Source organism: Oncorhynchus nerka, linkage group LG9b (genome assembly GCF_034236695.1).
Source record: "Oncorhynchus nerka isolate Pitt River linkage group LG9b, Oner_Uvic_2.0, whole genome shotgun sequence".
Lineage (NCBI taxonomy): Eukaryota > Metazoa > Chordata > Actinopteri > Salmoniformes > Salmonidae > Oncorhynchus > Oncorhynchus nerka.
The window spans coordinates 18,349,671-18,376,138 of record NC_088424.1 but is presented as its reverse complement, the minus strand read 5'-3'; the positions used below and the strand labels follow the sequence as shown (position 1 = coordinate 18,376,138).

At 48.2% G+C, this 26,468-nt stretch overlaps 1 protein-coding gene across 5 annotated transcripts in view; it reads right to left on the bottom strand.

The window, feature by feature from the left end:
* Window positions 1–26,468, bottom strand: part of LOC115114835 (nuclear receptor coactivator 2) — a 79,685-nt gene that overhangs the window by 15,559 nt on the left and 37,658 nt on the right. For 2 of the 5 annotated variants that reach the window (XM_065013390.1, XM_065013391.1), the window contains exons 5-20: window positions 23,240–23,417; window positions 22,738–22,935; window positions 21,828–21,929; window positions 20,769–20,909; window positions 20,460–20,607; window positions 18,217–19,516; window positions 16,399–16,618; window positions 15,879–16,082; window positions 15,529–15,711; window positions 15,165–15,279; window positions 12,806–12,965; window positions 11,453–11,722; window positions 10,793–10,870; window positions 9,812–10,286; window positions 8,800–8,983; window positions 7,685–7,886 (exon numbers count right to left, since the gene is read on the bottom strand). In XM_065013390.1, coding sequence (XP_064869462.1) covers window positions 7,685–7,886; window positions 8,800–8,983; window positions 9,812–10,286; window positions 10,793–10,870; window positions 11,453–11,722; window positions 12,806–12,965; window positions 15,165–15,279; window positions 15,529–15,711; window positions 15,879–16,082; window positions 16,399–16,618; window positions 18,217–19,516; window positions 20,460–20,607; window positions 20,769–20,909; window positions 21,828–21,929; window positions 22,738–22,935; window positions 23,240–23,417 — 4,158 coding nt within the window. The remainder of the gene's footprint in view (window positions 1–7,684; window positions 7,887–8,799; window positions 8,984–9,811; window positions 10,287–10,792; window positions 10,871–11,452; window positions 11,723–12,805; window positions 12,966–15,164; window positions 15,280–15,528; window positions 15,712–15,878; window positions 16,083–16,398; window positions 16,619–18,216; window positions 19,517–20,459; window positions 20,608–20,768; window positions 20,910–21,827; window positions 21,930–22,737; window positions 22,936–23,239; window positions 23,418–26,468) is intronic. The other 3 variants (XM_065013393.1, XM_065013392.1, XM_065013394.1) reach the window with 3 other exon arrangements.

Here is a 26,468-nt window from a genome sequence, read left to right as displayed (position 1 = left end):
CCCACACACACTCATTACACAGCCCCACACACACACACTCATTACACAGCACCACACACACACTCATTACACAGCCCCACACACACACTCATTACACAGCCCCCACACACACACACATTACACAGTCCCCCACACACACACACTCATTACACAGCCCCCCACACACACACTCATTACAGCCCCACACACTCACACACACACACTCATTACACAGTCCCCACACACACACTCATTACACAGCCCCCCACACACAGCCCCCACACACACACACTCATTACACAGCCCCCCCACACACACTCATTACACAGCCCCCCACACACACACTCATTACACAGCCCCACACCACACACACTCATTACACAGCCCCACACACACACTCATTACACAGCCCCCACACACACACACTCATTACACAGCCCCACACACACACTCATTACACAGTCCCACACACACACTCATTACACAGCCCCACACACACACACACATTACACAGCCCCCACACACACACACTCATTACACAGCCCCCCACACACACACACACTCATTACACAGCCCCACACACACACATTACACAGCCCCCTCCCCACCACACACACACTCATTACACAGCCCCCATACACACACTCATTACACAGCCCCACACACACACACTCATTACACAGCCCCACACACACACACTCATTACACAGCCCCACACACACACACTCATTACACAGCCCCCACACACACACTCATTACACACACACACACTCATTACACAGCCCCCACACACACACTCATTACACAGCCCCCCACACACACACTCATTACACAGCCCCCCACACACACACTCATTACACAGCCCCCCACACACACACTCATTACACAGCCCCCCACACACACACTCATTACACAGCCCCACACACACACACTCATTACACAGCCCCACACACACACACTCATTACACAGCCCCACACACACACTCATATTACACAGCCCCACACACACACACTCATTACACAGCCCCACACACACTCATTACACAGCCCCCCACACACATTACACAGCCCCCCCCCACACACACACACACTCATTACACAGCCCCCCCCACACACACACTCATTACACAGCCCCCACACACACTCATTACACAGCCCCCACACACACTCATTACACAGCCCCCCCCACACCCACACACTCATTACACAGCCCCACACCCACACACTCATTACACAGCCCCCCACACACACACACTCATATTAAATCAAATCAAATCAAATTTTATTTGTCACATACACATGGTTAGCAGATGTTAATGCGAGTGTAGCGAAATGCTTGTGCTTCTAGTTCCGACAATGCAGTGATAACCAACAAGTAATCTAACTAACAATTCTAAAACTACTGTCTTATACACAGTGTAAGGGGATAAGGAATATGTACATAAGGATATATGAATGAGTGATGGTACAGAGCAGCATACAGTAGATGGTATCGAGTACAGTATATACATATGAGATGAGTATGTAGACAAAGTAAACAAAGTGGCATAGTTAAAGTGGCTAGTGATACATGTATTACATAAGGATGCAGTCGATGATGTAGAGTACAGTATATACGTATGCATATGAGATGAATAATGTAGGGTAAGTAACATTATATAAGGTAGCATTGTTTAAAGTGGCTAGTGATATATTTACATCATTTCCCATCAATTCCCATTATTAAAGTGGCTGGAGTTGGGTCAGTGTCAATGACAGTGTGTTGGCAGCAGCCACTCAATGGTGGCTGTTTAACAGTCTGATAGCCTTGAGATAGAAGCTGTTTTTCAGTCTCTCAGTCCCAGCTTTGATGCACCTGTACTGACCTCGCCTTCTGGATGATAGCGGGGTGAACAGGCAGTGGTTCGGTGGTTGATGTCCTTGATGATCTTTATGGCCTTCCTGTAACATCGGGTGGTGTAGGTGTCCTGGAGGGCAGGTAGTTTGCCCCGGTGATGCGTTGTGCAGACCTCACTACCCTCTGGAGAGCCTTACGGTTGAGGGCGGAGCAGTTGCCGTACCAGGCGGTGATACAGCCCGCCAGGATGCTCTCGATTGTGCATCTGTAGAAGTTTGTGAGTGCTTTTGGTGACAAGCCGAATTTCTTCAGCCTCCTGAGGTTGAAGAGGCGCTGCTGCGCCTTCTTCACGACGCGGTCAGTGTGAGTGGACCAATTCAGTTTGTCTGTGATGTGTATGCCGAGGAACTTAAAACTTGCTACCCTCTCCACTACTGTTCCATCGATGTGGATAGGGGGTGTTCCCTCTGCTGTTTCCTGAAGTCCACAATCATCTCCTTAGTTTTGTTGACGTTGAGTGTGAGGTTATTTTCCTGACACCACACTCCGAGGGCCCTCACCTCCTCCCTGTAGGCCGTCTCGTCGTTGTTGGTAATCAAGCCTACCACTGTTGTGTCGTCCGCAAACTTGATGATTGAGTTGGAGGCGTGCGTGGCCACGCAGTCGTGGGTGAACAGGGAGTACAGGAGAGGGCTCAGAACGCACCCTTGTGGGGCCCCGTGTTGAGGATCAGCGGGAGGAGATGTTGTTGCCTACCCTCACCACCTGGGGGCGGCCCGTCAGGAAGTCCAGTACCCAGTTGCACAGGGCGGGGTCGAGACCCAGGGTCTCGAGCTTGATGACGAGCTTGGAGGGTACTATGGTGTTGAATGCCGAGCTGTAGTCGATGAACAGCATTCTCACATAGGTATTCCTCTTGTCCAGGTGGGTTAGGGCAGTGTGCAGTGTGGTTGAGATTGCATCGTCTGTGGACCTATTTGGGCGGTAAGCAAATTGGAGTGGGTCTAGGGTGTCAGGTAGGGTGGAGGTGATATGGTCCTTGACTAGTCTCTCAAAGCACTTCATGATGACGGAAGTGAGTGCTACGGGCGGTAGTCGTTTAGCTCAGTTACCTTAGCTTTCTTGGGAACAGGAACAATGGTGGCCCTCTTGAAGCATGTGGGAACAGCAGACTGGTATAGGGATTGATTGAATATGTCCGTAAACACACCGGCCAGCTGGTCTGCGCATGCTCTGAGGGCGCGGCTGGGGATGCCGTCTGGGCCTGCAGCCTTGCGAGGGTTAACACGTTTAAATGTCTTACTCACCTCGGCTGCAGTGAAGGAGAGACCGCATGTTTTCGTTGCAGGCCGTGTCAGTGGCACTGTATTGTCCTCAAAGCGGGCAAAAAAGTTATTTAGTCTGCCTGGGAGCAAGACATCCTGGTCCGTGACTGGGCTGGGTTTCTTCTTGTAGTCCGTGATTGACTGTAGACCCTGCCACATGCCTCTTGTGTCTGAGCCATTGAATTGAGATTCCACTTTGTCTCTGTACTGACGCTTAGCTTGTTTAATAGCCTTGCGGAGGCTATTAAAGGCTATTACACAGCCCCCCCCACACACACACACACACACACACACTCATTACACAGCCCCACACACACACACTCATTACACAGCCCCACACACACACACTCATTACACAGCCCCACACACACACACTCATTACACAGCCCCACACACACACACTCATTACACAGCCCCACACACACACTCATTACACAGTCCCACACACACACTCATTACACAGCCCCACACACACACTCATTACACAGCCCCCCCACACACACACACTCATTACACAGCCCCCCACACACACACTCATTACACAGCCCCCCACACACACACACACACTCATTACACAGCCCCCAAACACACACTCACACTCATTACACAGCCCACACACACACACTCATTACACACACACACACATTACACAGCCCCCCCCACACACACACACATTACACAGCCCCCACACACACACTCATTACACAGCCCCCCAAACACACACACTCATTACACAGCCCCCACACACACACTCATTACACAGCCCCACACACTCATTACACAGCCCCACACACACACACACTCATTACACAGCCCCCCCACACACACACACTCATTACACAGCCCCCCACACACACTCATTACGCAGCCCCACACACACACTCATTACGCAGACCCACACACACACTCATTACGCAGCCACACACACACACACACACACTCATTACACAGCCCCACACACACACACACACACACTCATTACACAGCCCCCACACACACAGTCATTACGCAGACCCACACACACACACTCATTACGCAGCCCCACACACACTCATTACGCAGCCCCCACACACACTCATTACGCAGACCCACACACACACACTCATTACGCAGCCCACACACATTACACAGCCACACATACACACACACTCATTACACAGCCCCCACACACACACACACACACTCATTACACAGCCCCACACACACACACACACACACACTCATTACACAGCCCCACACACACAGTCATTACGCAGACCCACACACACACACTCATTACGCAGACCCACACACACACTCATTACACAGCCCCCCCACACACACTCATTACACAGCCCCCACACACTCATTACACAGCACCCCCCCACACACACACACAGCCCCACACACACACTCATTACACAGCCCCACACACAGCCCCACACACACACACACACACACACACTCATTACACAGCCCCACACACACACACACACACACTCACTCATTACACAGCCCCACACACACTCATTACACAGCCCCACACACACACACACTCATTACGCAGCCCCACACACACACTCATTACGCAGCCCCACACACACACTCATTCACGCAGCCCCACACACACACACTCATTACACAGCCCCACACACACACTCATTACACAGTCCCCACACACACACTCATTACACAGCCCCACACACACACACACTCATTACACAGCCCCACACACACACACACTCATTACACAGCCCCACACACACACACACGCATTACACAGCCCCCCACACACACTCACACTCATTACACAGCCCCACACACACACACACACATTACACAGCCCCCCACACACACACACATTACACAGCCCCCCACACACACACACTCATTACACAGCCCCTCAACACACACACACTCATTACGCAGCCACACACACACACTCATTACGCAGCCACACACACACACTCATTACGCAGCCACACACACATTACACAGCCACACATACACACACACTCATTACACAGCCCCCACACACACACACGCTCATTACACAGCCCCCACACACACACGCTCATTACACAGCCCCCCCCACACACACACACATTACACAGCCCCCACACACACACTCATTACACAGCCCCACACACACTCATTACACAGCCCCCACACACACACACTCATTACACAGCCTCACACACACACTCATTACACAGCCCCAAACACACACTCATTACACAGCCCCCACACACACACACACACACACACACTCACTCATTACACAGCCCCACACACACACACACACACACTCACTCATTACACAGCCCCACACACACTCATTACACAGCCCCACACACACTCATTACACAGCCCCACACACACTCATTACGCAGCCCCACACACACACTCATTACGCAGCCCCACACACACACTCATTACGCAGCCCCACACACACACTCATTACGCAGCCCCACCCACACACACACACACTCATTACGCAGCCCCACACACACACACACTCATTACGCAGCCCCACACACACACACTCATTACGCAGCCCCACACACACACACTCATTACGCAGCCCCACACACACACACTCATTACGCAGACCCACCCACACACACTCATTACGCAGACCCACCCACACACACTCATTACGCAGACCCACCCACACACACTCATTACGCAGACCCACACACACACTCATTACGCAGACCCACACACACACACTCATTACGCAGACCCACACACACACACTCATTACGCAGACCCACACACACACACTCATTACGCAGACCCCACACACACACACTCATTACGCAGACCCACACACACACACACTCATTACGCAGACCCACACACACACACTCATTACGCAGACCCACACACACACACTCATTACGCAGACCCCACACACACACACACACTCATTACACAGCCCCCCCACACTCATTACACAGCCCCCCACACACACACACACTCATTACACAGCCCCCCACACACACACACTCATTACACAGCCCCACACACACACACTCATTACACAGCCCCACACACATTACACAGCCCCACACACACACACACACACTCATTACACAGCCCCACACACACACACAGCCCCACACACACACACACTCCTTACACAGCCCCACACACACACACACTCCTTACACAGCCCCACACACACACTCATTACGCAGACCCACACACACACACTCATTACACAGCCCCCACACACACACACTCATTACACAGCCCCACACACACACATTACACAGCCCCCACACACACACACATTACACAGCCCCCACACACACACACATTACACAGCCCCCCCACACACACACACATTACACAGCCCCCCCACACACACACATTACACAGCCCCACACACACACACATTACACAGCCCCCCACACACAGCCCCACACACACACACATTACACAGCCCCACACACACACACATTACACAGCCCCACACACACACATTACACAGCCCACACACACACACACATTACACAGCCCCACACACACACACACACACACTCATTACGCAGCCCCACACACACACACACACACTCATTACGCAGACCCACACACTCATTACGCAGCCCCACACACACACACTCATTACGCAGACCCACCCACACACACTCATTACGCAGACCCACCCACACACACTCATTACGCAGACCCACACACACACACACACTCATTACGCAGACCCACACACACACTCATTACGCAGACCCACACTCATTACGCAGACCCACACACACACACATTACGCAGACCCACACACACACACATTACGCAGACCCACACACACACTCATTACGCAGACCCACACACACACTCATTACGCAGACCCACACACACACACTCATTACGCAGACCCACACACACACACTCATTACGCAGACCCACACACACTCATTACGCAGACCCACACACACACACACTCATTACGCAGACCCACACACACACACACTCATTACGCAGACCCCCACACACACACACACTCATTACGCAGACCCACACTCATTACACAGCCCCAGCACACACACTCATTACACAGCCCCTCACACACACACACATTACACAGCCCCTCACACACACACACATTACACAGCCCCTCACACACACACACATTACACAGCCCTCACACACACACACATTACACAGCCCCTCACACACACACACATTACACAGCCCCCCACACACACACTCATTACACAGCCCCCACACACACACACTCATTGCACAGCCACACACACACACACACTCATTGCACAGCCACACACACACACACACACACACTCATTACACAGCCCCCCACACACACTCATTACACAGCCCCACACTCACACACACACTCATTGCACAGCCACACACTCACACACACACACACACACATTACACAGCCCCACACACACACACACACTCATTGCACAGCCACACACACACACACACACATTACACAGCCCCACACACACTCATTACACAGCCCCCACACACACTCATTACACAGCCCCCACACACCCCCTTTCTCTCCCCTCACCTGCTCAGGGCCCATGGAGGAAAGGCTTTCTGTAGACACAGAGGTCATGGTCATCTGGCCTGCTGACATTTGGTTCATGTTGCTCATGCTGCCGTTGGAGGCCATGGGGACACCGCTCATGTTCGGGTTGGCGTTGCTGCCGTTGTACATTCCACTGTTAGGCTGTTGGGGCACGTACTGCTGAGACTGTTGCGTGAACATGCTGTAACGGAACATGGAAACAAAAAAGTACATATTCAGTCACTGATTTTACCACAGGTTGATGAAAGAATTTGTATGAGAGCATACTGGATACATTCTACAGACAGTATACATTAATGCAAAGTCAAAACATAAGTATATGATCATAAGAACCATGACAACTAAATAGACACTAAATGCATTAGGTTAGTAGTAGGTTTGCAAAATGTTCAGGTTTTCCAGAAATCCTGGATGAGGAATTACAGATTTCCTGCATATTCCCTCCTGATTCAGGTAACCCCCCAACCAGAATGTCTGGATGAGGAATTACAGATTTCCTGCATATTCCCTCCTGATTCAGGTAACCCCCCAACCAGAAATCCTGGATGAGGAATTACAGATTTCCTGCATATTCCCTCCTGATTCAGGTAACCCCCCCAACCAGAATGTCTGGATGAGGAATTATAGATTTCCTGCATATTCCCTCCTGATTCAGGTAACCCCCCAACCAGAATGTCTGGATGAGGAATTATAGATTTCCTGCATATTCCCTCCTGATTCAGGTAACCCCCCAACCAGAATGTCTGGATGAGGAATTACAGATTTCCTGCATATTCCCTCCTGATTCAGGTAACCCCCCAACCAGAATGTCTGGATGAGGAATTACAGATTTCCTGCATATTCCCTCCTGATTCAGGTCACCCCCCAACCAGAATGTCTGGATGAGGAATTACAGATTTCCTGCATATTCCCTCCTGATTCAGGTCACCCCCCAACCAGAATGTCTGGATGAGGAATTACAGATTTCCTGCATATTCCCTCCTGATTCAGGTAACCCCCCAACCAGAATTTTTGGAAACCCTTTCCGAAGATAACTGATATGGTTGCAAAATTCATATACCAGAAATCTAGTCAGAGCTGCCAGTCAGTCTCACCTGTTTCCTGACATGTTGCCCTGAGGCCAGCCATTCATCTCAGAGGATGGCTGGTAGGTGGAGTTGGCCTGAGTCTGCTGTTGCATCATGGGGCTCTGGGCATGGCTCATGCGGGGGGACATGACAGGGCTCTGGGGGGTGGTGGCGCCGATGAAGCCTGCGTCCTGCTGCTGCTGGTTGATACCTGACAGGACCAACAAGGAGATATTTTATCAATACGGAGGGCTGGAGTATAGCAGAAAACACCCAAACACATTTAAATTGTCAAGACAAGATCGCTTGAGGTGCAGTCTGCTTGTGCCATCATTCCAAGTCTTTGTCACTCATTGTCATGCCATGTTTGACTTGACAATGACAGCAATGAAGTTGGTAAGAGAGCACAAACATACCTGGGACCAGGCTAAAGATAAGCTGCGTGTTGTAGTTGCCTGCTGCAGGTATGTTCAGGCAGGAAGAAACAGAAATACAGGAAGAGCCAGTAAAGTAAAACATATGCAGTTGGGTCCAAAACGTTGCACAAGCAGAAAATCAATAGTCACGTGAATGGATAAGAGGAGGGGGATGGAACTTGGTCAAAATACTACAGGCCAGCCACAGCCATTAGCCTGTGTGAACAACACCAACACAAAGCAATATAAAATGTGATAATGCCATTTGTAATTCTTATCCATGCATCATATGAAATGGATTGTTTTAACTAGCATGACAAGAGAATGATTAGTTTAATACTATGGATTGTGAGTCCTTGGATTTCTTCAGGTAGATAGAATTTGGAGGTTACATGAGGCATACTACTTCATTGCTGTTCAGCGAAACCATGACAAAATGGAGAACTTATGAGAAACAAAACACCACACAGTCACGCAGCCACCAAATAAAACCAGTGTATGATTAGAATGATTATCAGTTCAAATTCAACCTAAACTGTGATAGGAAGCCAGTAGCACAATGCTCCATGGTGTCTGAGACAGAAGTACACACAGCGAGGTGACCGGGCAGTATTAGAGTATACCTGAGCTGGGAAACTGGAAGGCACTGTGCTGCTGCATTTGTGGACTCACTGCGGCTCCAAACTGTCCGCCTACGTTTCCCATCATCCCTTGCTGATTAGCCAGACTCATCTGGGAGGAGCCATGCGGGATCGGGGAGGAGTGGAGAGGGGAGATGAGCTGCTGAGCCCCCGGGAGACCAGGGGACAGCGGGGAGAAGGGGCTGGTGGAGGGCGGTGGGGATGTGAGCCCAGTACCGTAGCTGGCCGGGTAGGGGAACTGCTGGGGGTTTGTCTGGGGGATCCGAGGGTTGGTGCCGGGTGGCATGCCGGGGGACTGCGAGGGCCCAACTGCCCCAGCAGCCATGTTGGGGGGGATGTTGAGGCCCTGGGCCCGCATCAGCATGGCTCTCTGGTGGACGTGCTGCTGGCGCTGCCGTAGGTGGTTACTCAGGTACTCCCTCTGTCTCTGGGCCAACATCTGAGCATTAAGGGTTCCCTGGAAGGACAGACGGACAAATACACATTTTGATTTTAGACATTTAGTGTGCGTCCCAAATGGCACCCTTTCCCCTATATAGTGCACTATGGGCCCTGGTCAAAAGAAGTAGACTATATATAAGGCCGATTTTTGTCACAGCGGATGGTCAGGGGCCATAGTAACATAATTATAATAATTTGTACACTTGTAAATTGACCACAACTAAGCCCAAAAATAGATAATTTTTTAAAATAACAATAATTTCATATCTTGATTACATTGAGACGCGATCAAATCTTTTTTTATTTGTGGGAATACTTGGGAACAGATTTCCTAAATGAAACAAATTTGTAGCTGAATTCATAGAGGGCCAAAACTGCCTGTTGCCGACCCCGATATAGGGAATAGGGTACCGTCAAAAGTAGTACACTATATAGGGAATAGGCTCTCATTTGAGGAGCAAGCTTTGAGTCACACACACATGGAGCTGTAATAATAATGATCTGCCACAGTATGTGACTAACCTGGTTGGGTACACTGGGTCTGAGAGGTAAGTTCATGTTGGACACGCCCATCTGATTCATCATTGGCTGACGATTCTGCTGAAAATAGAAAGGAAATAAGAAAATGAATTGAAACATTTTAACAACTTAAATATGTTCATTACATAAACCTTCCCATTCTGTAAGGCCCATTACGCGAATAAAACCAAAGACAATGCACAACATTGAGTCATCGTTATAATTGGTTTAGTACATTTCTCAAACTCTCCAGCAGGTGACAGTAGCTGCCTCAGAGGAGGAGACTATAAGCTCTTATTTTCAGATGTCCAGTTCAGTTTGCAATGGTCTTAAATATCAAGTTCCTTTATGATTTTGACGGGGAAGGGTCAGGGTTGTGCAATTATCGTATTTATTCCAAATGCAACACTATTTCAAGATTTAGCCTATAAATTGTCCTTTTCAGATCAGGATGTTCGTATATGCCTTATGATTTACAATGAGGGCTCTAGGTGTGGTGTGTCTGATTTTGAAAGGGGAAAGTTAGTATATTGGGCCACAGTATATATTATTTAGAACATCATTTCAAGCTTTTAAAAATGTTTCTTTGCAGATGAAGACATGAATTAGAACAGGGCCAATATAAATGACAGTGAGGGCTCCAGGGGTGGTGTGTCGCCCTACCAGCTGTGCCTGTAGTCGATGCTGCAGCTGCAGCCTCAGGTTGTTGGGCTGGGCGGGCACCGGGCCTCCTGGTCGGGCAGGGAGTCGCAGCATGGGGTAGCCCATCCGCTGGCCCATCAGACCGGGCATACCGTGGAAGGCAGGGTCTTGATGGCCCATGTAGCTGCCCTGTGCCATGCTGCCAGCCTGGGGGTAGTGCTGGCTGTACATGGGTGGCTTCATCATGGGCGACTCCTGACTAGGATACTGCTCCTGCTCCACTTGCTGGCCCTACAAAGATCGATCAAACAAGGTAAGAAATGGAGTCACATAGCAGGGCATTTGTAAATGATACAATAGGTCAGTGTTGTTTGTTTTGGCTCGTCTTCTTTCCGTTAATAAGTAATGGCTTGCTAACAAAACTAGCCAGCTAAATTAATTTAAGACTTTGTAGTTTACACCAACTTGCATAATATCGCAATCCATTTATAAAATGACAACGGAATCCACAGCAACATACACATTCCATATAGACCTTAGGGGAAACAAACTACTATTTGTCGATGCGCCCTTGAGCAAGGCACCTAACCCTAATTGCTCCAAAGTCGCCATTGATAATGGCAGACCCTGGCTGTGACCCCACTCTCTGAGGGTGTCGCTGGGAGAGTTGGGATATGCAAAAAACACATTCAAAATTCACACATGCGTATTAATACACACTTGTGCATGTGTGAAATAGGACAAATATAAGCACCCACCAAATTATTATTAGTAACTACTGTACAGAAGTCACTGAATTACAGTACTGAACTACAATAAGCCCTCTAAAGGGAAAATGTAGCTGAGCCCAGCTGCCTGCCTGCTATAGGCTTGTTGGCCAGGGTCGTAGAGTTGGATAGAGGGCACACTTGTCCATCCTAAAACAGGTTTTGGGCCAGCGCCATTAAAGGGGAAATGCTTTGTTGTTGTTTTAATTGCGCATCTCACCGCCAATGTTTCTGTAAAAAGCTGAGGGACTGTAAGGAATGACCTTCCATGATATCAAAATCATTGTTTTAACCATGTTTTGAGGGTATAGAGTGTTTGTTTACATTAACCTTGTTTACAAACATTGGTTTAAAACAAGCTTATATTTCAGGTTTTAATGACGAATGAAAGTCGAACTAAACTCATTAGGTATTTATAAATCACAATATTCAAGAATCAATGGGTACATATCATTCACTTCAAAAATGTATGTAGCAACTGCAGATTGCCCCATTAATAAGGGATTTCACCATTTTGAAGTGGCAATTGAAAAGATAGGAGATGAGCTCTCTCGTACCTTTGTGGCCTATGCAGATTACAGTGGCTAATAGAGATTAACTGACTGACCAGAGTAGGGATTCCCAGGGCGCGGTCAATCTCCTCCAGGCCGTCAAAGTCTTTCAGCACTGAGTAGAGCTGGCTGAGCAGGGCTTCCCCATCCAAGGGCCCCTCCCCAGGCCGCGAGGGGGGACACAGCGCCTCCTCCTGGAGGTTACCATACACCTGTCTGTGAGGAACACATTTCATTGCATTTAGTTCATTCAGCAGATACTCTGATCCAGACTAAGTTCAGTAGGAAAAAAAAAAAGACATTTCAGTTATCGCAAGTAGACCCTTTTTACAAAGTGTGGGTGTTAAGTGCAAGAACACGACATGCCACAACACAAGGTCGGAGGTTAGAGATCGAGGTCAGACAGATGAGGGCCGTGTGGCCAGAGGAGGTCACTACGGTGAGAATCATCTGCTTCTCATCAGACAGACACCATTGTGTGCATACCATACAACTTTCAAACTCAACAGCCACTGACTGTGCACTCAGGACACAAGCATACAGTAACATGTTCCAACTTGTCTGGGATGTTCTCATTATCTGGTGAGTGAACAACCAGAGTAGGTTCAGAATGTGACAGTTCATTGCATCCGAAATGGCACCTTATTACCTATATAGTGCACAATTTTCAAGAGTGTCAGACATTAGAGACGTGTGAGGTGTGTTGTGCTGTCACCGAGAGAAGAGGTCTCCACTAGGACTGAACGGCTGGAACCCGGTTGCAGAGATTTACCGCCCTTTTCCCAGGATAAATAACTGAGAAACCGGTCAATTATAATAAATTACTTATCTGAACCGCATGACGTTAAATGGAATGCAACTGTTAAATTATATGTGATGTCTAAATCTAGCTTCTATATGGCCTTCTTCTTGCGTGATGAATCGTCAACGGGGACAGACAGCCCAGCTCAGTATGGACCGCAGTTCACAATGCATGTAGCCCTATCATCTCATCATGGGTTTTGCTGCAGCATAGCCTCTGATATAGTAATATAAAGACCGAATGTGCGTCTTTACACGTCTCCACCTGGCTTTCGGGGGTTACCTTATTTTTAATTATTGTAAAGACAGTTTATATATATTTTATTGCAGCTGCAGAGTTTTAAAACAGCCTATCACTCGAATAGCGTTGCTTTAAAATCAGTGCAAGCGCGAGCACTGTCTTTCTCTCTCTCTCTCTCGCAATCAATGCCAGTCGAATTGCATCCAAAATAGATCAACCTGTTCAAGATCGATAGGCCTATATATGGATGGTCTGGCCTAAATCTTTCAGGTAATGAATTCAATGGAGTCTTAGCCTCATATTTAGCTAATGAATGATGGGTTATGCATAATAAGCATCTCCGTCTCTTGCGCAAATACGGATGCACCCGTGTTCTGGTGGCCTCTTTCCTTAAAATAACGCTCCTTAGCTCGAGTCCCATGCAGGAAAAGCTAGACTAGAATAGCTTGCTGGACATTTTTACCAATAGACTACTCGAAGAGGGACGCAAGCCCTTGTTTGCTGAATGTTAAATACAGCAGCCAATAGAACTGTTGTTTGAAGCTGGTTTGATAGAAGCGTGAGCGGTAGGATATAGCAGTTATTTATTCAGACCCATAACCATTCAATCTTCGTGAAGAGAAGTGAAAGCCTTTTGCGTCAGGAGAATGATGAAGACGAGGACAACTAAACATTTCATTTAACTGTTGAAAGTGAGGAAGGAATGAAGCAACAATAGAGAGAGAGAGAGAGGTATGCAGGCTAATAAAATGAGGGGAAATATTATGAAAGGTGCATATATGCGTCAGACAACTAATTATTACAAATAGGCCCTATTATATTTCAATATTAAAATCAAATTCGCTAGCCTATAACTTTGTACGTTGCGTGTGCTGCACCAGAACCACTTGTTCTCTTCTGCTGTATCAAGGTTTGAACAATGTGCGTAATTCCAGTCCATATAATCCTATACAGTATCCAGTTCACACTCAACGAGATTAGCCTAATGAAGCTAGTTTCATTTATTTACCCAAGAGAGCATATAGCTAGCTACATTATGGGTTTTTATGTTTTTCTGTCGTGCGTAATGTGCAGTAGCCTATATCATATATGTATTGAATAACAGCAAAATCATTTGGGCTTGGGCTCATTACATTTTTTTTAATGTAGGGCTCAAACGTTTATTTAATGTATGGCTCATCAGGTTAGAATTTTAGATCAAATCCAGACATAGGCCTATATATATGCCTTATAATGCACTTGAATGACACTTCCGGTTTTGGCGGGAAATACCGGGTTAGCCAAAAGAAAAGTGATATATTCTCAGGATGAAACATCTGTAAAATAACGGGGGAAATATTCAACCCTTGTCTGCACTGTGTGTAGCTAGTTACCTGTTCTGGTTGTCATAAAGTCCACGGTCTACAGATATCATGCGGTCAGGCCACGGGGCAGTCTGATTGGGCGGTGCCTGCTGCCCTGGGTAGGGAGGACCAGCCATCTCCATCTCTGATTTTTCAACAGACATTTTGAAAAGATTTAGAATAAGGTCAAATATAGCCTTCATAGGGCTCTAGATGGAAACAGAGGCAAGGTGTGTGTGTGTGTGTGTGTGTGTGTGTTAGGCGAAACGGGGGCAAGGTGTGTGTGTGTGTGTGTGTTAGGCGAAACGGGGGCAAGGTGTGTGTGTGTGTGTGTTAGGCGAAACGGGCGCAAGGTGTGTGTGTGTGGAGAAACAGGGACGGCAGCAGCACTCACCATTTCCCGTCATATGCATGGAGACCATCTGTCTGGGTCCAGGCTGCTGGTTGCTGGGCCTCATGGGGACTCCAGCAGAGACATTGGGCACCATGCGACCATCAGGCCCCATTCTCTGCTGCAGAGCCTGGCCCATTGGCCCCTGAGGACCCCAACCCTGCTGCATGCCAGCCCGGGGCATGCCTAGGACAGGGAGACAGGAGAGGACAGACTGTAAGCTGAGCAAGGATCACTTCGAAACACTGTAAATGGACCCTAATCAAAATGTAGTGCACTATATAGGGAATAGGAAGCCATTTGAGACTGATCCAATAATAACATGAAGTGGTAAAGAAGACAAGACAACTCGCCTGCGTTGCCCATGTTAGCCTGGCTCTGCAGCATCCCGTGGTTTCCCATCATGGCTTGCTGCTGCATGACAGAGTAGGGGCTGCTGTTCCTGGGAAGAGGGAAGGGCCGGGGAGAACCATTGGTAGACATGTTGGACTGATCCAGGGACATACTGCGGACAGGGGGCACTCGTCCTGGCTGGCCCATCCTGGGACCATTGAAGTCTGGGAGCACAAGAGAGAAAAAGTTACATAATCATCTCACTAAACTATAAACCATTTTTTCCCATATCAAACGTAAGACAAAGTAGGTAGAGGTCGCCCCTAACAAACCGCTGACACGGTCATACATTCTTTGTGATATATTTGGGGAGGGTAAGCTGATCTCAGATCTGTGGTTAAGGGCTTCTGGGGGTTACTTCCCAAACGGCACCCTATTCTCTATACAGTGAGCGCACTACTTGACCAGGACCCATAGGTAATAAGGTGCCATTTGGAACGTAACCTGGGACAGATAAGAGCAGAGGTGTGGTTAACTCACGTCCTGGGCCCATGCCTGGGAAGGCCTTCTGCTGGGTGTTGGTGCCCGTGGGACTGCTGTTGTTCTCGGTCATCTGCAGGATGTCGTTGATAATGGACTGCTTGTCTACGTTGGCGGGCAGAGACACGGGTCTGGACTGCTGCTGGTGGTGCTGGCCTGAGAAGAGCTGCTGCTGCTGGCTACACTGCAGATCATCCAAGATGTCTTCCAGCTCACTAGACTGCATGCATATCCATGCACACAGACAAATACATACAAGTTATATGTACACATTAGAACAGCCTCTGGTAGCAGAGTAGGATAGTGGTATGTGGGAGACCGTGTCTGATCACTATGTACATAAATAATATATATAGATATTATGGAACATAAATGGTATATATTTTCTAGAACAGGAATAAACTGTCTGAACACTCATTACATTTTTTTCCAGATCCCTTTCTAATCAAGAAAGCCTGTGCATAGCTAGCCTAACCTACTTACTGTATGCATCACTGAGAATGAGCTCCATTTTTCAGTGAAGGGAGGGAGAGGCCTATAGATGGGAATGGAATCTTTCCTGCGCAAGGCCCTTTCATACAGGCAGGCCGGTGAATAGAGGGGAGGATATAAATAGCAGACTGCACTAATGAGGTCATGTATGATGTAAGGCTACTCCGCTCCACTCTGCAGAGGGAGTTGGCTGTTGGCTAACACAGACAGTGATGCCTCCCTGTAGGCCAGTGTTTCCCAACCCTGGTCCTCCAGTACCTCAAACAGTACAACTTTTAGTTGGAGCCACAGACAAACACACCTCACCTCAACTCATTGAGGGCTTGATGATTAGTTGAATCAGGGGTGCTTGTCCAGGGCTATAATGAAAATGTGTTGAGGTACTGGAGGACCAGAGCTAGAAAACACTGCTGTAGGGACCCCAGCTAACAGGTTGTCGCTATGCTAAACGCTATTGTGTTGACAGATTGCATTTGTAGAAATGACCCTTAAAAAAAATATCAGATTGGTCTTTATGCCCAATATTCTCCTCTGAACTGAATGTCTATAGTCCCTGTAGGGGAGACGTGTAGCCAGACGGCTTACATCTAATTAAAGGCTTTTAGTTCTTACTTCCTCTTCCCACGGTGTGCCTGCTAGCCCCCGCTCCATCTATCTCGTGACCCCTGAACACACTGACGACAACCTGATCATCCTCTTCACACACACCCTACAGGAAGCACAGAGAGCTGGCGGTATAAACACTGGCTGCTAAGCGGTCTGTAGTCACCTGTGCCTTCCGGGTGATGTTTAGACCAGGACGAGCCAGAGGAGCAGGCCACCAATGCGTGCCAAACAGCCAGCCAGCACTAAACACTACTGGATTCTCCCTCCACTACCCCTGGCAATATGTTGTATTTCAGAGCCCCCACACTCTGCCAGAGTCAATTGAAGACAGACGCCGGGCCAGCCTGTGTGCCTCACTCACTAGCCAGCTAGTTCTCAGGACCGGTCCTTGGATTTCACAAGGAGATCAACTTGGCTTTTGGCAACGGCTAAGAGATCTCTCAACAACAAACAAATCCTCATATTAAATGTCTGGCAGAGCAACAGATTCCCTAGTTAGAAACTCACTAGGTACTATGTAATAAAGTACAAGAAATCTAGGACAACCCCCAGGAGGCTGCATTGTATGGCTTACTTCACAGACTATCAGTGGTTGTGTCTTAAATGGCACCCTTTTCCTTATATAGCGCACCAGGACCAATAGAGGGAATGACCAGGGCCAATAGAGGGAATAGGGCGTAGCCAGTGTATCATGACCATACACATTGCTGCTGTACTGACCTGATCTGCCATGTTGTATCCCGGGTCATGCTTCTCCGTCTTCACGTTGGCCAGCTTCATCTCGGTCCCTGGCTCCATCTTGATGCCTTTCTCCTGCATGGTGTTGTCGTCTTTGTCCAGCAAGTAGCGCAGCAGTGCGTTGTCCTTCTTCTTGGGGCTGATGGGCTCCTGCTTGGTGGCCATCTCAGCCACGCTGGCAGCCATGCTGTCTGGTCCTCCTTGGTCCTGACCCAGGTCCTTCCCCGTGGCCTCAGCCGTCAGCTTGGCCAGCTCCACCGGGGACGTGCTGTTCTGGAGGAGTCTGTGGAGGATCTTGTGTTTCTCCTTCAGCGAGGAGGAGTGGTTGTTGTGGCCCCCCGGCCCCAACCCAGGGTCCTTACAGTTGGGGTCACCTCCCCCGTGGGGCGAGCAGGGTTCCATGTGCTCTGACTTGTTGGTGAGCAGCTGCAGGAGCTTGGTGTGGCCCTTGCTGTTGAGGAGCCTGTTCTGGGCGTCAGTCAGCTCTCCTCCCGGCCCTCCTCCTATGAAGGGCTCGGGGGTGCCGTCTTTCGACTCCCTTTGCTCCCCGTCCTCCCTCTCCTCCCCGTCTGGCTGGGACTGCTCTCCGTACACTCCAAACATCTCCATCTCTCTCTCAGACGTGCTGTTGCGGTTGGCCAGCTGCCTGGAGTTGTTCCTGCTGCTGGCTCCACCACTACCAGGGGGACTCTGCATCTGCAGCAGGTTGCTTGGCTTTCTGTCAGGTGACCCTGAGGACTGCGCCTGGGAGACCCTGTGGCATTCGCTGAGGGCCTGAAGTGCGTTGAGGGAGCTGTTACCAGTGTAGCTGTTCCCCACCGCTGTGCTGTTACACCCCCCTGGCGGAGAGTGAAGGCTGCCCGTCGGGGAGAAGGGTCCTGGGGGAGGAACCCGGGGGCTACCTGCCACACTGGGGCTCTGGCGGTGGCGTGGAGATAGCATGGTACCACCACCACCACCCTGACCCCCCTGAGAGGTCACACTGGGGCTTCCCTGCGACGGGCTGTTCATCCCAATCTTGAGTGCATAGTTACTGCCACCCTGAGGAGTGGGGATGCGGTTCATAGTCCCATGGCATCCGTAACGTCCACCCTGCAGGCCCCCCATGGTGGCCATGTTGGTATTGCTGCTGACCATTGTGTCCTGGCCCTGGACCCCTAGCCCAGAGGACGGCCCAACCACACTGGGAGGGGTCAGCGAGGACATGGTGTTCATTGGCTGCTTCCCCATCCCCTGTCCCTGCCCAGACATGTCCGGGTTCATCCCACAGATCGTCTGCTCCCTGGAAGAGGGCCAAACACACAGACACAGCTTTAAGGCATAAAAAAAATATATAGGCTGTCTCAAATGGCACCGTATTCCCTTTATAGTGCACTATTTTTGACCAGAGCCATGTTCAAAAGTAGTGCCCTATAAAGGGAATAGGGTGCCATTTGGGACGCAGACATACTAAAGGAAGCTGATATGTCATTCCGGCTGAACTAGAGTAGCATTAAAAAAATGGCATTCGTTAATGGAATGACAACCGTTGTCAACTTTTCCCCTTCAGACAGTACTTCTTCTATGATGGATACTGATGATAAAACATGTTGGAGATAACTAAAGTTCAGTCCTATGAGACACTGTGTACTCAACAGAGCAAACCCAAACACCAGTCTGGTCTATAAACGACAGCTCTAATGCGGTATGTACCGAAAAAGCTTTAGCAGCTCCAGGCACAGTTAAAAACACAAAGGACTCACTGTGCACGTCACTGAAGCTACATTATGAGTTAGAGAATACACCAAGAAAAAGCTACGTTTGCAGTTGATCCACTCATTCTCAACAACAGTCCTGTTGTTTCCTGTTCTTGTCGAGCTCTGCCCCGGGGGCCGCACGTTAAAACGGGTGAAACACTGGGGTTTGCTTCTGAAATAGCAGCCTATTCCCTTTATCGTGCACTACTTTGTAGTGCATTCCATTTGGCTCTCGTCAAAAGTAGCCCCTATACAACAATAGGGATCCAGAATAGGGAGCCATTTGGGGCACAGCCCCTGACTGTTTAAGAGGTGGGGCACATCATATTATCTATGGCAAGAGATGAACTGAGCCTCCATGGAGTGGCTGCACCTATAGAATTAGTCAGTAGAACGGGCCAGGATCCATGTCTACGACTGCTGTGGTCCAAAGAGTGGCTCTGAATGGGGATTGAACTAGAGAAAGGAGGGGGTCGGGTGGGTGTGTACCTCTGGAGGATGTGGAGGGACATGTAGAGCTGTGGTTCATTGGTGGCAGGGGAGCGCGCTAGCTTGCTCTTGGTCTGCGCTGACACGATGGTACCGTCGGAGAGGGAGAAGCGATACAGAGGGCTGAACGCATGGCCCTGTCTCAGGACTGGAGAGAGAAAGAGAGAATATGAAACATGAAAGAGATTTACTGACACGTGCTTTCAATTTTGGAGGACTCCTCCAGATCCAGTGAAACATTGCAACTCAGAATATCATTTATAGAACAAATAATACTCTTGTATATTCTAGGATTTCTATGCATTGTACCTTCTTGCTGATGCTTTTTTGCAAAGGACATCTCCCCGTCGTTCTGCAGGTGGAATCTCTGAATGCACCTCCTGACCAGGTCCTCCCAGCCTGGCTTCATGGAGGCTCTCAACAGACTGGTGTCCAGCGATGTGATCTTACCTACGATTACAATGCTGACAGTTAGTTCACCAAGCTTCAGTCGATCAAACAACTTTATAAAGCACTTTTTACATCAGCAGTTATCACAAAGTGCTTTCCAGTTACCTGGCCCAAACCCCAAACAGCAAGCAATGTACATTTCAAACACAACATTGAATGATGAAGCCCCTTTTTGAGAACCAACCCATGGCACCGGAGGAGATGGCCTCCGTTTTATGGTCTCCTAACCAATTGTGCTGTTATGTGTTGTTTTTTTGCGATATTTGTAAATGATTTTGTACATAATGTTTCTGCAACCGTATCTTACGGAAGAAAAGAGCTTCTGGATATCAGGACAGCGATCACTCACCTCGGATTAGACTAAGATTTCTTCAACAACAACAAGCAGGACTCACACGATATTCTCCAAACACCCCACAGGGCAGACATCCCAATTATTCGCAAAAGGAAGCGACACAGAGGCCGAAGAGCCGGATGCCTCATCCGGACCCACACATTGGCTAACCGGGCTATCTGCATTGTGTCCCACCACCCGCCAACCCCTCTTTTTACGCTTCTGCTACTCTCTGTTCATCATATATGCATAGTCACTTTAACGATACCTAAATGTACATACTACCTCAATCAGCCCGACTAACCAGTTTCTGTATATAGCCTTGCTACTCTTTTTTCAAATGTCTTTTTACTGTAGTTTTATTTCTTTACTTACCTACACACACACACACACACACACACACCTTTTCTTTCTTTTTTTCACACCATTGGTTAGAGCCTGTAAGTAAGCATTTCACTGTAAGGTCTACACCTGTTGTATTTGGCGCACGTGACAAATAAACTTTGATTTAATTTGACATCAAGGGTCGATGAGAGTAATACATATGAACACTGTAGTAGTCCTGTCCTGTAGCTGTACCATACCTTGGAGATCCTGCCTGGTGGTAAAGCTCTCATATGTCGGGAGCATGGGCCTCTCTTTGATTGGCACCCTTCGTGCCACACAGATCAGACAAGACTGGAAATCTAGACGAGGAGGAGGAAAGAAAAAAAAAAAATTAAACGCTTTACATTGGAGCTCAAGTTCGACATGGTCTTGTCTTGGTTGGAGGTGGTGGGTGAAACAACATGTCGATGTTCAGTTCACACCCTGCCTCAAATTTCCTAGCTACCGTCCTCAGTCCCCATCAACAGGTTTTCATTAGTGACGCGTCTCCATTGCATTTGCAGCTCTGGTGTGGTTTCAATGTCAAGAGAAAAATGTGACTGAATATCTGGGAAGTGGCAGCATATGGATGGCGGTACTAAAATTAGACATTAGAAATATATTTCCCTGGGAGCTCTGGGGGAATGGAGAAAGTGGCAGCCACTAATTAGACGTCCCATGGTCCTCTCTGAGGATGTGTCTGACGGATGACAGGAATCTTAAAAGGAGGACAGGACACTGGAGAGATGGAGACGAACTGAGGAGAGGAGAAGACACCCGACCACACAAGGTCATATTTACTAGGAACGAACGTAAACAAACAGGCCAAATAGGGAAGGGACTACACGAATAGCCAATAAGGAACGCTTGTTTTTGGTTGCAAAACGTTTGGCACTAATGAATGTGACCCAGGTTTGTGATTTATGTCCAAGCCTAAGCCCAGATGCTCTTTGGAAATACCTCCAATATTAGAAAAACTCGTTAAGAGTGAAGTTCTATTGAAGTGCAAGGGAACATCTGACAGAAACATTAATGTTCCATGTTGGAAGATTTTGTGAAATTAACTGAGAAGACCTCATTCCAAGAGTTCAGCATTAACCCCTTATTGGAAGACAGACATTCATGTACCTTCTCCCTCCTCTTTGATGGACTTTGGCTCGGACACGGCGAAACACTGCATGGTCTCGTATTTCTGCTGCACCTCCTGGTCCTTGGGCTCCTGCACGCCCCCCTCCTCAGGCCCGTGGGGGTTGACCAACATGCGGCAGTTAAACGTGTGACTATTCCTGTTGGGGTTCTCACTGGACCGCGGTGCCCTGCTGTTCACTGGGGGTCAGGGGTCAAAGGTCAAAATGATCAACTTACTGTCCCCATTGTCACTCAAAGCCCTTTCCAGTTCAGATTGACTCATTCACTGCTGACTGAAAATCATTAACGGCCGTGTGAAAATCTCCTTAAAAGGGATCATTCACCCAAACGTTAATACTTGGGTGAGCAATCCCTTTAAGACTTTTTAAAAACTACTGCTACCAATGTTCCCTTCCATTGACAACCTTCCTCTCTCTGTGGATGGTTGTGAAAGCACATTAAAACGGGGATGCATAGATATAGTAGCTGTAGCGTAACTCACCCAGGGACTTGGGCAGCAGGTTCTTGATGAACTCCGCGTGGTCGCCTACGTGCAGGACGCTGTAGACGCTGGTGTTCATCAGCTCCTCCTGGTTATACAGCAGGTACTGGGTCACGTTCTCGGACACAAACACAATGTTCCCCTCCATGTTCACCACAAAGAAGAACCCGTCCAGGGCCTGGGGAGGAAGACACCAGGAGTAGAGGCAGAGGGTTATTAGAAGGAAAATAAATACTCCACACAAGACGGAAATGTGTTTTTTTTGTTGCTTTTACCGAACCCCTGCAATATCCACACCTACATAACATTAGGATGGAGAGGGAGTAAAGGAAGAGGGGTATAACCAGGTTACTGACAAAAACTTCAGACGGAGGAAACAAGACAGGAGAAAAATCAGTGACCTCCGGTATATTCAAGGTTGTTATCCATTTTGTCCCAAATGGTACTTAATTCCCTATATAGTGCACTTCTATTGAGTCCTATGGGAGACCTGTAGGCCCTGGACAGTAGTGCACTAAATAGGGAATAGGGTGCCATTTGGGATGCAACCATGGTCTTGATCCAGGGCCTGGGTTCCAATTGGCCAAGAGGAGAGTCAAGTGTTATTACCGAGTCATTCATCAAAAGGTTCTTACAGAGTCATTACAGTGAGGACAGAAAATGACAAAATGGTGAGCAATCATGGAAGCAAACAAACCATTTACAACAACCAACCTCTTATTTCTACGATACAGCCATTACGAAGAAAAGAGCATAAGAAGTTAAGTGGAACACGAAATTATAGTCAATTATGGCAGCACACGCTAACACACCAAGTCAGATTCAGACCTCCGAGATCTAAACAGTAAATAGTTGTACGTAAAAAGAGGGAAAACATTGGGCTGGCTAAGAACATGTGACAAGAGCGTCTGTTCCAAATGGAACCCTGTTCCCTTTACAGTACACTACTTTAGAACAGTGCCCATCGGAACTCTGCTCAAAAGTAGTGCATGATAAAGGGAATAGGGTGCCATTTGGGATGTAGCCTGGGTCGTATCATTAAACCACGACAGTGCTCTGTAGCAATAAGAGACGGTTGGAATATAACCATGCATTACTGCACAGCGAACTGACTCAACCGAGAGTATTGCGCCGCAACATGAGATTAACTTTCGCAATTCTTCGTCTAGATACCCAGATTCCCTCATCATCCTCAGTGAGCTAAATAGCTTGGAGAAGAGGAAGTCTCATCACGACATGTTATGAGCCCCAGCCAGGGGCTCTACACACGAGACAGCCAGGCCATTAACCTCATCCCCTGAGCTCAAAACTGTACACACAAGGCTGTAATATCTCCTTCCTGCCTGGCAACTATTCACTGTCATATTAGTGTGGTTGTGTATACTGTACTACGCCATTAAACTATAATGGAAACCAGGGTAACAAACCATGCATTAAACTGAACACGATTAAAAAAAGAGGAATACTCTTCCACTATCAACTTGCTTCAGCCATGGCGCTACTGCAGATATTCTGTGTGTCATAAATAGACAGAGAAACTCTGTTAAAAGCTACGATTTCGGGTAAATCGCCTGTTCTCTTGGCAGCTCCAGAGAGGCTTCTCTGAGTTTGCTTCATGGCCCGTGGTTGGTTACCGGCAGGACTGATGAGTAACCCTCCCCTGGCTAGTGAAAGTGTGTATCCTCCTAAATGGCACCCTATTCCCTATTTAGTGCACTACTTTGACCAGAGCCCTATGGCCCCTGGTCAAATGTGATATCCTATAAAAAGGGAATAAGATGCAATTTGGGACACAAGCATTGCCTTTCTGTTGGCTCAGCACTGAACTCTCCTCCAGCACGCCAGCTGACCGGCTGTGAATTGTCCCTGCTCCCAGCCTGCACCACTTCAAACAGTGCGGACAACCGGCCGCAGTGGTTATATTTAGAGTCTCCTGTGTCTGAATGCAGTGACATAGGGACCAGAGGGAGTATAAATACCCACTGACACGACAGATTACACAGATCTGGAGAACAACACTGGCAGCCACTCCCTGATGCCCACTTTCTCACCATATAGATAGAGGGACCCCTCTGTCTGACGTCAAACAAGAACCAGGCTAGTGCATTGGTGAACAACTTGACCTTAAGAAACCCCAGTTTGGGATCTTTATACACCAGTGTGCGGATTCACTTTTTGTTCTATTGTGCATTAATAAACATGCAGGGGAGTTGGCTACAACCATACGCAGGGGGAGTTATACAGTGCATTTGTTAAGTATTCAGACCCCTTCACTTTTTCAACATTTTGCTACATTACAGCCTTATTCTAACATGGATTAAATAAATAAAAAATCCTTGTCCATCGACACAGAAAACCACATAATGACAAGGCGAAAAGTTTATTTTTTAGCAAATGTATATAAAAACAGAAATACCTTATTTACATAAGTATTCAGACCCTTTGCTAGGAGACTCGAAATTGAGCTCAGATGCATCCGGTTTCCATTGATCATCCTTGAGATGTTTCTACAACTTGATTGGAGTCCACCTGTGGTAAATTCAATTGATTGGACAAGATTTGGAAAGGCACACACCTGTCTATATAAGGTCCAATACTTGACAGTGCATGTCAGAGCAAAAGGTACCCAAGAACACAGTGGCCTCCATCATTCTTAAATGGAAAGAGTTTGGAACCACCAAGACCCTTCCTAGAGCTGGCCACCAGGCCGAACTGAGCAATCAGGGGAGAAGGGCCTTGTGGTCAGGGAGGTGAACAAGAACCCGATGGTCACTCTGACAGAGCTCCAGAGTTCCTCTGTGGAGATGGGAGAACCTTCCAGAAGGACAACCATCTATGCAGCACTCCACCAAACAGGCCTTTATTGTAGAGTTGCCAGATGGAAGCCAAACTTCAGTAAAAAGGCACATGACAGCCAGCTTGAAGTTTGCCAAAAGGCACCTAAAGACTCTCAGACCATGAGAAACAATATTATCTGGTCTGATGAAACCAATATTAAATTCTTTGCCAGAATGCCAAGCATCACATCTGGAGGAAACCTGGCACCATCCCTACGGTGAGGCATGGTGGTGGCAGCATCATGTTGTGGGGATGTTTTTTAGTGGCAGGGACTGGGAGACTAGTCAGGATTGAGGGAAAGATGAACAGAGCAAAGTACAGAGAGATCCTTGATGAAGTCCTAAGCCCTCTGGATCAGGTTCTCAGATAGGGGCGAAGGTTCACCTTCCAA